The 13,037-nt window shown below is 43.0% G+C and overlaps 1 protein-coding gene across 2 annotated transcripts; it reads right to left on the bottom strand.

Moving 5' to 3' along the window:
- Nucleotides 1-9,895: 9,895 nt before the first annotated feature.
- On the bottom strand, nt 9,896-12,934 carry rida (reactive intermediate imine deaminase A homolog). Of its 2 annotated transcripts, none has more exons than XM_040021343.1 (6): nt 12,758-12,934; nt 11,911-12,016; nt 11,755-11,809; nt 11,599-11,667; nt 10,810-10,865; nt 9,896-10,308 (listed from the first exon to the last, which is right to left on the bottom strand). In XM_040021343.1, exons 1-6 carry the CDS (start codon nt 12,820-12,822, stop codon nt 10,252-10,254), a joined length of 408 nt encoding a protein of 135 aa, XP_039877277.1. In that variant the 5' UTR covers nt 12,823-12,934; the 3' UTR covers nt 9,896-10,251. The 2 variants fall into 2 exon arrangements, with proteins under 2 accessions (XP_039877277.1, XP_039877276.1); XM_040021342.1 differs by lacking the exon at nt 12,758-12,934 and adding an exon at nt 12,532-12,676.
- Nucleotides 12,935-13,037: the final 103 nt, after the last annotated feature.

Genomic DNA, 13,037 nt, shown 5'->3' with positions numbered 1-13,037 from the left:
GTGGTGGCGATTAATGAATATCCCACACCTAAATAAAGGACTTGAACTGTGCAGATTCCTGGGAATGGTAGGTTATTACAGGAACTTCTGCAAAAACTTCTCCTCCATAGTCCAGCCATTAACTGATCTATTTAGTCCAAAAGTGGATTTTATATGAAAGTGCAAAATTCCTCCTCTGCCACACTCCTGGCTGTAATCTAAAGCACAGCGTTAACATAACTTTATGGCAGTTCAGGTACTACCATAAACAAGGTATAGCGTCACATCAGCAGTGACAACATCAGTGACATCGCTTCACGTCCTTTATAAGATTTTTTTTCCTGATGTGTCATGATTTTTAGTATTCCCCAAAATCCGTAATTAGTAATAAGCTGTTGAAAAATAAAAAGATCACCTTAAAAAAACCTAGTACACATATTCTCTGTGTTTTAATTTGATGCAGGATGAAAGCAAACATGTCACACTGATGTGTTACAGCATTTTTCTTTTTTTAAATGAGTGAAGTTATCAAACCAGAAGCCAAGAGGCTTGATGTTGTGTCCACTCCTACTGGATCCCTACTGTCTGTTTAACGAGCAGGCTGTGAAGTGTTAACAACTCAATGTTGCTCTTTTTTTTGGCACCTGTTAGATGTTTAGTAATGATGCTGGATTCGTGATTCCTTGCAAGCTTTGTTTACTATGTAACTGAGAGACATTAGATGCAAGCAGCTTGACTCCCAGGGGCGGGTCTAGTGTTAGACGTTTTCTCACTGGCTGTGTGCGCAGAGTATTACTTTGAACAGGAATAGGAAACAAGCATTAATGAACAATACTAATCAGATGTTCTACAGCACCTGAAACATTTGAACAAGCTAAACAAACACTGGATGACTGAATAAAATTAGCACTAAATCTGGTACTTGAACACAGTGAAATCTCTTCATTTCTAACATATTTATGGCTGTGATGAACACGCAGCGCTCTGAAAATGGGCTTAGGTTAAATTTAGAAGAGGGATGAATTAAAATTTAAAAAAAAACCAAAAACATATTTCAAATTAATGTATGAATTTAACTGAAAAATTCTGAGAGCCTGTGAGCGGGACCTATTTTCAATGGGCGGGACCTATTTTCAAACATCAAAGCAAAGAGAATCAGGCCATGACATCTTCAATGACCAAAATTCTATAAATAGGGGTAAAACAGCACACTGGTCAAGCACGTTTCTTACTTACAGTCACGAGCGATTCACTAGACGAACTTTTGTTCTGCTACAGCCAACTTCAAACCCTGATTCACATCTGAATATCGAATTCACATCTGAATATCGAATTCACATTTGAATATCTTATTTAGTGTAACACGCTAAATTTGTTTCAAAGTTAAATATCAAAAATGAGCAATCAGGAAGGAAAACCAGAATTTGTCTTCACTCTGCCAAAGAGTGCACTTGACAACCTCATGCAGGTTAGGAAAGCCTTGCAAAACTCTCTGACTGAAAACAAACTTTTAAAAGAGGGTGAAAGTAGAGCCAGACAGCAAATCAAACAGATGATGACTCAAATTTCAAACATGCGCACCAAGCTGGAGCTGTATGAGAACCAAGCTGCAGGAGTCACTGACGAATCAGTGTCGCGCAAACCGCAGGTGAGCAGCGCCACCAAAGAAAAAGAGGAACAGACGTGTTCAGATCAGGAAAAGGTCCGCAACCTTGACCTTGAGATGAACCGTCTGAAAGAGCAGCTTCAGCAGAGGGGCAACGAAATCCTGATCCTGAAACAGGAGAAGGACACTCTGTCTGCCAAGTTCACGCAGCTCCAGAAACATGAAAGAAATCTGAAAGAAACTATGTGGAATGCTCTGTGGAAAGAACAAACACTGAGAGAGAATCTGGAGCAGGAGAAAAAAGTCCTGGAGGAACAAAATAAGAAACTCCTGGAAGAACAGAAAGTGGTGAATGACACAAAAGAAGAAGTCAAAGAGGCCATCACAAAATGTCAGGATGCAGAGAAAGAACAGAAAGAGCTGGAGGAGGACAAGAAAGCTCTGCAGCCACAGAGTGAGGACTCCAGTGAGATTAAAGAAAGTCAGGCAGAGACAAACATACCAGAAATGCAGACAAAACTGGACACGCAGAGAATAGAATTAGTAGAGTCTCAGACTGAAACACAGGAGACGGCAACCCCAGAGTCGTCCTCATCTGATTGTCTGAGTGGGGAAAAGTTGTGTGTCAACAAAGTGATTGAGTTGGTGGTTTCACAGGCCATAGAAAAAGTCTCCACTAAATACAAGCTCTTCACAGAGCGCCTCACTGCTGACTGCATCAGCGATCGCCTGATTGAAAAAATTTGGCCTGAAATTGAGCTGAAACATTTGGATCTATCCCCCAAATGGCTGAAAAACATAGACAAGGCCATTCTCAAGGATCTTTGCAAAACACACAACTGCAAGGAAAAATATCTGATTTTTAATCTGAGGGAACAGCTTGATAGTATTACTGTCCCAACCTTCACCAAACACCTGTTGGCATTACCAACAAGAGTACTTAGTGTCTCTAAAAACAGGGAAGAGTACCAGGAGGCTGTGAAAAATGTCACCAAAGATCTGGTAATGCACGCTATGAAGGGAGAAAATGAGGCAGCTACATGGAATGCAGGAACATCAGAGTTTATTGTACAGAGGCTTTCCCACAAGATCTGGAACAAAATTTTGTCCAAAAGCTACAAAATGTCCATGGAAAACATTGAACAACTCGGCCTGAAAGTATCCAATGATCTCCGTGAAAAGTGGCCTTCTCCAATACTGTTAATGAGGTCAAGCAACCCAGTGGTTGACGAAGCGGTCGTCAGCATATTCAAAAAACATGCCAAGCTGAGGAGCCAAAATGTCATCTTGAGGGTTTTCTCATGTGCACGTTAAAATTGAACTGAAGCGTGCACGTGATTATGTTACAAAACTCTTAAACTGGCGTCAAATATTCTTTTAATTCAGCAACCTAAATTACATTTTAAAACCCCAACTTCCTTCCCTCATCACTAACTGGCCGAGGCAGATGGCCACCCCCATCTCAGAGCCTGGTTCTGCCGGAGGTTTCTCTCTTTTAAAAGTGAGTTTTTCCTTCCCACTGTCGCCAATGTGCTTGCTCTAGGGGGTTAGTTTTTGTGCATCATTGTAGGGTCTTCACCTTACAATATAAAGCACCATGAGGGAAGTGTTGTTGGGGCTTGGCGCTGTTTCTTATCTCAAAATGTCCAATTACAACAGGACATTTTGAGTTAAGAAACAGCGTCAAACCACAAATTAAAATAAAAAAATAAAATAAAATAAAAACAACTGTGACTTTGTGCTTTGTTTCATTTGCTGTAAATTTGCTAAGAATTTAATATAAGATTAGAATAGTGTTTATTTGTATGCTTATTTATAAGGAACTCCATTAGCTTCCACAACAGTGGTTGCTAGTCTTCCTGGGGCCTAAGCCATCAAATACAATCAATTAAAATATTACACAATAAAGTGGATGCAAAATATCCACAATTTGGCTCTTACATCCACAGTGAGAGTTTACAGTTGTGAAAATAGAAGCATATAAATATCAATAACACTGAGGCATAATTTTTGAAATTATGAACAGCAGCTAATTCTCTAATTGCAGAAGGCAATTTATTCCTCTTAAAAGATGCCCTAAATATAAGAGTTTTTCAAAAAGTTATTTTAAACTCGAGGAATTACTAAATCATGGTTTGTTGAAAATCGTGTAGTATGATTATGTATTTCATCTTGATACTGCAGCTGAGCAGAAAAAAGTGTGCTGTTTTAACAGTACTGCTTTCTTTATAAATACAAGTAAGTCATAGTATAATTCAGCTTGTACAGGAAGCCAAGAAAGTTTATTATTCATTTTAGTGATATTTGTATCGTATGAACACCTAAACACTAATCTGACCGCACTATTCGGGACTAACTGAAGCCTGTTAAGTCTTTTTAGCTGCTGACCAAATGATTGAACAATACTCCAGATGAGATTATAGGTATGCCCTGTCCCACTTTCTTAATAACAGAGTCGATGTGCTGAGACCATGAAAGGTGGTGATTTATGGTAACACCAAGTAATTTGATCTGGGTGACCTGTTCTAATACCGATCCAGGTATGGAAGGATTCAATTGTGGGCTGTTGACTGTTATCTACTTCCAATTAACATAGATTTGGATACGTTTAAAATCACGTTGTTTTTACTTATCGAGTCAAACACGTTCAGCAAATCTTGTTGTAATACGCTGGTCAATTCGGAGTTGTCAGTGGCTGAATAAAACATGGTGGAATTATGGTGGCATACATTATAAGATGAGGTTTACCCAAGACATACGGCAGATCATTCGTGAAAACTTAATAGAGAAGTGGACTGAGGCAGCTGCCTTAAGGTAGACCATAGTTCATGTCGGAGCCCTCAGAGAAATAGCCATTATAATAAACCTTTTGCCTTCTTCCAGACAAATAACTTTTCATCCAGCACAGAGCAGCTAGTGAAAATCCATAACATTATAGTTTATCAATCAAAAGATCATGATTTCTCAAATCAAATCCAGCACTAAAGTCCAAGAATATCACCCCGACCACTTTCCAATCATCTAGATGTTTATACCAGTTATCTGTCATATGAATGAGAGCTGAGCTGGTGGAGTGACCAGGTTTATAAGCATGTTGAAACTGACTGAGTAGATGATGTTCTGTTAAGTAATGTTGAATATGCTCATAAACAATCCTCTCCATAATTTTACTTAGAACAGGGAGTGGACTAATAGGTCTGCTACTGACACCAGGTTACTATCTATGGCTGTATCCCAATTCAGGGTCTGCAGCCTTAAAGTACGCAGCCTCAACGATCCTCAAGGGCCGCGTACTTAAAAACCGCTAAGGCCGGAAGTGCGAGGCTTGTGAAATGGGACGGTCTAGCCTCCGTTGCGCTGCCCAGGTTGCCTAGCAACCATGATACTAACAGCGGGAAACGTTTCATACAGCTTTGTTTGACAGAAATGAAGGAGAAAATCTTTTGTTCATTTGTTTGTTTGTTTCTACATGAGCTTTGATCATTCTCTGTAAGATTAAGGTCAGGCCGGGCCTCGGGGGCTTGGGTCCTGGTTGGTGTGTTGCCGGGGTTGTGGGCGGGTGGGTGCATGGGGGCCCGGCCCTGGAGCAGGGTGCCGCCGGTGCGTCGAGCCGCCTGGGGGGCTCTTCAACTGGTGGGGGGGATGGTCACATCTTGCAGGAGCTTTCTTCTCTTCAGGAACTCTCTGCAGGAGGGGGAGATACAGGAGAGGTGGAGGAAGATCTCAGCCTGGGCGTTTACCGTCTTATGTAGTCTGGAAGATGAGTGGATGGTGGGGTGGGTGCAGTTTTCTCTGTGGTGGGGTTGGGTGGACTGTCCAGGGCTCTGTGGAGCCGGGGGGCGCTACTGCACTGGGCCCCGGTCTGATGGGCCTGGGCCCCCTTTCCCTGGCGGGTCGCGAAGGGTGGGAGTGCCTACTGGGGTCAGCGGGGGAGCTGACCCCAGGGAGGGGTTACCTGCCCCTCCCTTCCTTCCCTCCCCATCTCCAGCTGCCTCCCTCTTCCCGCTCCTCCACAACCACCCACACATGCAGGGCCTTGGAGTAGGGGTATGTCACCAGGGTGCAGAGGAGGCTACCCCCCCCCCCCCCCCCTCTGTCCCCTTCTGGCTGCCTCTGCCTCAATTTTATCCCACAACTTAGACATTCACATTATTCACACTCTCATTACACATACATATAGGATCTTGGGGGTGGGCACAATCACGGAGTCCAAATTACCATCAGGGTGTATACCTCACCCCTGACGTCGTTGCCCACCTCTCAATTTTAAATACACTTAGTCATTGAGGGCTAGCAGGAGGGACTATGCGCTTACCTGCTGCTCCTTGGCAGGTAGCTCCATGCCCTCCTGGGTTTTAATTGCACCTTAGAACACATATGCATCAACACTACAATGAGCGGGTGGAGGGAGGTTTGGAGTCTTCTCCCACCCCCATTCTCTGCGGCCTGCTGGAGCGGGAGGGCTAGTAGGAGGAGTTGGCCGTCCGACTGCGGTCTGGGGTGTGGGGCCTCCCTGCTGCTGCGGAGTCGGGGTGGTCTGCCTCTCCCCACCGCAGGGAAAAGGGTAACACCACCTGGGTCTGGGTGCAATTCCCCCCTCCAGGGGCAAGGGTACCTAGACCCGGTTTGTAGAGTACGCTTGGGGAGTGTGATTGTGTGTACAGCGTCTCTTTATGTCTGTCTCCACGTTGGTTGAGTGTGGAGTGAGTGCATATGAGAGCATGAGGGTGGGAATGGATGTTTGTGTCTGTGTGTGCCTGTATGTCTGTGTCTATATGTCAGGTTGGGTATCAGACGCCACCTCTCTGGGGACATCTCAGGCCCTCCAAGGTATGGAGGCCTATCTCCACCCACCACCACTTCCCCTGCCGGTGGCGGACTCCCTCAGGTGTCGGTGTGTTGGTGGTTCTTTGTGTCTGGGGGTGGGCGTCCGGGTACACACCGGCTCACTCCTTGGCGGCCGCTTGTCGGGGCCTGGGGCCTGGGGCTCGCTCGGGCCCCTTTGGAGATGGGGTGCCCCCGGCCTCTCGGCCTGGGGCTCGGTCACTCAGGCACAGCTGGGGGCCGGCGGAGCTCACGGGCGCGTCACTGCAACTCCCCCTGGCTTCTGCTCCGCGGCTGCTGGGCGAGCCCTCATCTGGGACTCTCCTCAGCTCTTACTGGAACAGTGGCGCGGCTGCCCCTCTGTTGGTCTTCCATGGTCTCTTGTGTTCTGGGGGCCTCTGGATGTCTGGAGTTTTGATCTCCTCCATACCCGCTTCACACCCTGGAGGACGGGGCTGTGGCCCCCCCACACTCCCTAGCAGATCATTACATGGAGAAACCTTTGGAATGCAAGCATGCTGATCCACACAGGTATGCACACAGGTGTACACATGGGTATTCACAGACGCGGACTAAAGCTTTCTTGGCTGCTGCCTCAAAGCACACTGTGCGCTGTCTATCTTGCGTGCTGCACAATATCGTTTATTTAGTAACTATTGATATCTATGACTAGCTAGTTTATTGTGATGGTGCTTTGTTTTCTCTATTATTATGTTGCTCTTTGTTGTTTGCTGTCTCCTCTGTTTGTTTGTTTTTTTCTCCATACAGGTGACCCAGGAGGTTTTTTTTTTTTTTTTTTTTTTTTTTTTTCTCTCTCTTCCCCCCCTTCTCACCGTCTCTTCTCCCCTTTGGTTTTCTTTCTTTCTCTCCCCCTCTTTCTCTCATTCATTCCCCCTGTCCTATTTATTAAAAAAATAAATAAATAAAAAATTTAAAAAAATTAAAAAAATAAAAATAAAAAATGACAAAGGATGAACTGAAGCTCTGCCATCACGTAATGTCGCATACTGCTGTTTCTGATGTCATTTAAAAAAAAAAAAAAAAAAAAAAAAAAAAAAAAAAAAAAAAGATTAAGGTCAGCTATTGAACGGCGTGTATTTTAAAGTAAAGGCTTTAAAACCAAGTTAGTACAAACGTCATAATGTCACATAACTTTGCCGACATGTGGCCAACAGTAATGTTCTAATGTTCTTCGTTATTAAACATTTGCACATAAATAAGTGACATAATATTCAGTACTTACTTAAAGTTTACTCTTTGGGCGCCCCTCATCCACCGTTTTTTTTTTTCGGCAAAATTATCCACACCCACCGCCGCGCTATGCATTCTGGGATATGTTGGTCCACGAAGTCTACACCGCCACGTCCTTGGATGTGTCCCAATTCAGGGTCTGCACGCTTGAAGTACGTGCACTACGCGTACTACGTACGGTGCGTACTATAAGTACGAGAAGTGCGGAAGTGAGAGGCTTGTGAAATGGGACGGTATACGCTTCGTCGCGCTGTTCAGGTTGCCTAGCAACCATGATACTAACCGCGAGACACCTTACATACAGCATTGTTTGACAGAAATGAAGGAGAAAAATGTTTTGTTGGTCATTCATTTTTGTCATGACATCACTTTGATTAGTTGAGTATCTGAGGCTGAGACCACAGGACTGTAAAACATGATTGTTGGGCTTCATTTCTGTGCTGAACAGTCATTTAAGATTAGTTAGTAAATAACAATTAGTTAATGTTGTTCATGAGACTAAAGTCATCTCACTGTGGTAATGTAAATATAATATGGCCAATATTATAGTATTGTCAGATTATTATGAGATATATATATATTTAAATATACACACACACATATATATATACACACATATACATATATCACTGACTTTCAGCTTGTTGTGTTTGTGGATATATGACTGACTTTAATTATTAAACATTCGCACATAAATAAGTGACGTCATATTCAGTACTTTTGACAGTTCACTCTTCGGCCACTCCATCTTATTAGGGAAATTCCATATACATAAATGTAAATTTCAAAACTCAACCCCATCATTTAATTTGTTTGTGATTGAAATTGAATATTACTTAAACTCTCTTAACTTCCAATAAAAAAGGTTTATCATTGATTGAAATTCATTCAGAAATGTTTAAGGAATGAGCTGTCACAACTTTCAAGTACAAAGTTGTTATGAAGTCTGTCACATTCTCCCCCCCCCCCCCCCCCTTTTTTTTGTCTTTTTTTATCCTTTATTTATTTATCCTTCCTATTTCATTGTACTGTATATTGTTACTCTTATTTGCCTTGTATGTCTACTGTACAAACTGAACTGGAATGACTGACTGTTCGCTTTATAAATTCAATAAAGTTTGGAAAACAAAAAAACCCTCTTCAGCCGCTCCCTTCTGCCGTATTTTGCGGCAAAATTATCCACACCTACCGCCGCGCTATGAATTGTGGGATATATGGGACCACGAAGCGTGCACCGGACCACGCTTGATATTTGGGGAAATCGACGGCGCATTTGGAGTATGCATTTGAAGTACACTTCGAATTGGGACAGCCGTCGTCGCGTGGCGGTGACGTAACCGCACTTGAAATGCGTACTTCAAGCGTGCAGACCCTGAATTGGGACATAGCCCTTGAAATTCAGGGAAATGAAGGACGCATTTGAGGGCCGCATTTCGAGCAGCCTTCGAATTGGGACAGCCTTCGTCGCGTCGCTGTGACGTAATCGGCCTTAAAATGCGGCCTGAATTGGGATACAGCCTGTTATCAGAACCTGAGGATGTATCATCAGGAAGTGATGTTAATAAATTCTCCACCATCTCAATTTTCACTGCCTCAAACTTAAATTAGCATTGCTTATTATTCATGATAGCATCCTGTATAAGACAGCGTGATAGGGTGGGATCTCCTCTACTCATATTATATTTTAAATTTGTTATTTTATTGCTGTAGTAATTTGCGAAATAATTGGATATATCCTTAGCTTTACTTATAAACGTTACATCCGTGTAGATGTGTGACACCACCGGAGCAAGATCTCTACCCGTTATATTATTTAAAACTTTCCACACCTTCTTTCTGTCCTTATTGGCCTCCTTGAGCTTAAGTTGATAATATACTTTCTTCTTGCACCTAGAATAGCATGTCTCAATATAATGTATCATAGCATGATCCTGTAGGGCAGTCTGAAGTAGATGCCATAGTAAGGTCTTTCTGTATGAGTGTACAAACCAGTGGTGAAAAACACTGGGCAAAATATAACGCGCAAAGTATAACCGGCGTTTGAGGTTAGCTGGTTACATTTGTTTATCTATAAACAAGGTGTAGCGTCACATCAGTAGTGACAACATCAGTGACATAGCTTCAAGCCCCTTATAAGATCAGGTTTATTTTCCTGATGTGTCATGATTTTTAGTCCCAAAAGTCTGTAATTAGTAATAAGCTGTTGAAAAATAAAAAGATCACCTTAAAATAAAACCTAGTACACATATTCTCTGTGTTTTAATTTGATGCAGGATGAAAGCAAACATGTCACACTGATGTGTTACAGCATTTTTCTTTTTTTATAATGAGTGAAGTTATCAAAACCAGAAGCCAAGAGGCTTGATGTTGTGTCCAGTCCTACTGGATCCCTACTGTCTGTTTAATGAGCAGGCTGTGAAGTGTTAACAACTCAATGTTGCTCTGAATTTAAATCTTGAAAGACTGAAAAAGACTTTGTAGAAATTCGTGGCTCTTCAGGTGTTCTCTGGAAATACAATCAAGCTTCCACAGTGAATCTATAATGATAATAATTGGTGGCGCTACAGCTTGTTAGTAATGCAGCCGGGTAGTCAGGAGTCGGAGAGAGGACCGAGAACAGCGATCGCCTCAATTTCCACCAGCCCACCCTGAGGAGAAAAGGAGGAGACGCAGGTTGAAGAAATGACTGCAGAGGCGAAATATTAAATTATAATAGTGTCCAAAAATGAACACACGCACACAGTCATTCAAAAACCCCTGCAAAAAGCTTTTATACACATCTCTGCAGTCCCATGAAAAACCAAGTGATCCCCATAATTCTGTAGCTTGTAGATCCAACTTTAGCAGCAATAACTTGAATTTGGCCAAAAGCAGCATTTACACTACATTTACTCATTTGTCCAAATATCAGCAGAGTCTCTGCTGTGTGACAGTGTAAGCAAATTAAGTCCGGAAAACATGATTAATAGTTTAATTTGTGGTTTAAAATAAAATGCAAATCCCTCCTTTTTCAACCTTTCTGTTTCCAATCAGCATAAAAATGAAATTCATGACATCATCCATATGTGCACAGTAGCACTGACTTTAAAGTGGGTGTGACATAATGTAATACAGTGCTAAAGGTGTGTAAAGCTGTGGTTAACACTCACTCTGGGGAGAGCAGCGACTTGGTAGGCAGCTCTGGCAGGAAAGTTACTGCTGAAAACTGGGGAGGGAAAACATTTTCGTCAGATTTGCATGCATTTGCAGAAGCACGGTGAAGTTATTCACTTCCATCAGTGAACCCATCTATGAATCTCAATTTGAATGGTTCATTTCAGCTTCTAATAATATGAAAGGCTTTATTTATGAGTGGTTAGATTATTTACCCATGTATTATAGATAAGCAATAAAACAACAAGCACAGGTGCTTTGCAACTGCTGGGTAGAAAGTTCCTTTGTCTGGTGTATAGCAGCGGCTGAGGATGGTAACACACACAGACAACCTGGAAAGGCACATTTTTGCCTTAACTTAAGTTTTAAACCAATTTTTATAAACCAGTAAAGGCTGAGTTTAAAGGATCAAAACAGAGTTTTAATGAAACATCTTCCTTCCTTCCTTTCACCACGGTCAGGGAAAGTAACCTGCCTGTGGTTTCGGTGGCAGTGCGAGGGAGAAAGATGGGAGTAAATGCCTAGTGCAGCACTGCCTGCTGGGAAAGGTTGGGTTACAGTTGTGTGCCTGCACTGTGGTGTCTATTTACAACTCTCTGGGTGCTGGAGCTTCCATTACACCTGACTGTTATGATCGGCGAGGAGGATGTGAGTAGAAGGCTGCTGTCGAGCAGCAGAGAAAAAGCTAAGTGAGCGCATCGGTCAGGTGACTCCTAAACTTGTCACACTGTCATTTTCCCTGCTAGTGTGCTCAAAATGAAAGGAACAATATAGTGCTGGCTTACATGTCTTGTAGACCTCATTGACGTTGTTGAAGTCATTTATATCTGCGAGTAACACAGTAGTCTTCACCACTGAAATGAAAGGGTTTATGTGCTCTGAAAGCTCGTGTTTAAATTTCAAAACATGTGAAACATACGAGGAGAAGCTCAGTTTCTCACCGTTGCTGTAGTCGCAGCCGGCAGCTTTAAGGATCTCCCCAATATTGATGAGTGCCTGAAGGACACGATGGGAAAGATTTGTTCGTATTTTAGGAATCTGTTGTGGATGCAACTTCTGCTGTAGCTGATCTAAACACTGGCAGAAGTGAGTTTCACCTGTTTGGCCTGAGCCTGCACTCCTCCATCTACCAGCTTCCCGGAGGCGACGTCCATCCCCAGCTGACCGGAGATGTACATGGTTCTGTCCACGATCACCGCCTGGCTGAGGACGACACACACACACACGTTTCTTTCTCAGGATGATGTTTCAGCAGGAGAAAGTGAAACAAAAGGCCAACAGTTCCAAGAAAATATTTCCTCACATCATTGCACCACCAGGCTGAATCACTGATACAAGGCAGGACGGATCCACACTTTCATGTTGTTTTTGCCGAATTTTTTTTCCCTTTCTTTATTCAAATCAGGCAACAAAGTATATATCTCATTTACATTGACATAGTTTTTTTTTTTTCTTTTTTCCCCTTTTCCCTTCCCCTCCCCTCTTTTTCCCCTTCCCTTTTGCCGAATTTTGATCGAATGTTAAAGCATAAATCAAGACCAGGATACATTTTTCCAATCTTCTGTCCGGTTTGGTGAGCCTGTGTAAACTAGAGCCTCAGTTTCCTGTTGCTGGTTGACAGGAGTGACATCCACAAAATAAATGATAAACCACGTGAACTTCGATCGAGTTATGATGGATTTAGAACAAGTCCCAGCACTTTCTTCGGGACACCTTACCTGTATATTCCCTGCCTCACAGGAGCTTTTGGTGTGTAGATGATTTGGCGACGAATTGAAGCCATTATAAGCCAGCTGCTTGTCGACCTTACTCGGTTTCCTGCTATGCTGGGGCCCCTTTGCCCCACTGAGAAACTTTTAACTTTGGTTCTCTCTGTGAGTTCACTGAACTGTAAGACCAGGCCCTGATCAAACATTGGACTGTCCTTGTGCTCCCACGTCTCACCTGTATGGGCCGATGGCAGCCGGAGCCGACGCAGTGTTAACGATCCTTCTGTTGAGCGCAGACATGCTTCCCAGATTTCTTCAGCTTGCTGCCAACCTTTCCGAAGAGCTGTGATTAATGCAACTGTGCAAGAAAAGCTGCAGAAAAAGAAGGAACACTGTTTCCGTAAAGTCTACCGTACCGCACTGAATAGAGGAGCAGCAGGCGCGCTTATAGCTATAAAAAGGCGTTAAATATAAAATGAAATGCGCCCTTGGCAGAAGAGTTACGGTGAAGGGCG

Source organism: Simochromis diagramma, unplaced genomic scaffold (genome assembly GCF_900408965.1).
Source record: "Simochromis diagramma unplaced genomic scaffold, fSimDia1.1 OVJJ01000753.1, whole genome shotgun sequence".
NCBI classification, from domain to species: Eukaryota; Metazoa; Chordata; class Actinopteri; order Cichliformes; family Cichlidae; genus Simochromis; species Simochromis diagramma.
The sequence above is the reverse complement of the archived record's forward strand: the minus strand, read 5'-3'. Positions and strand labels throughout refer to the sequence as shown.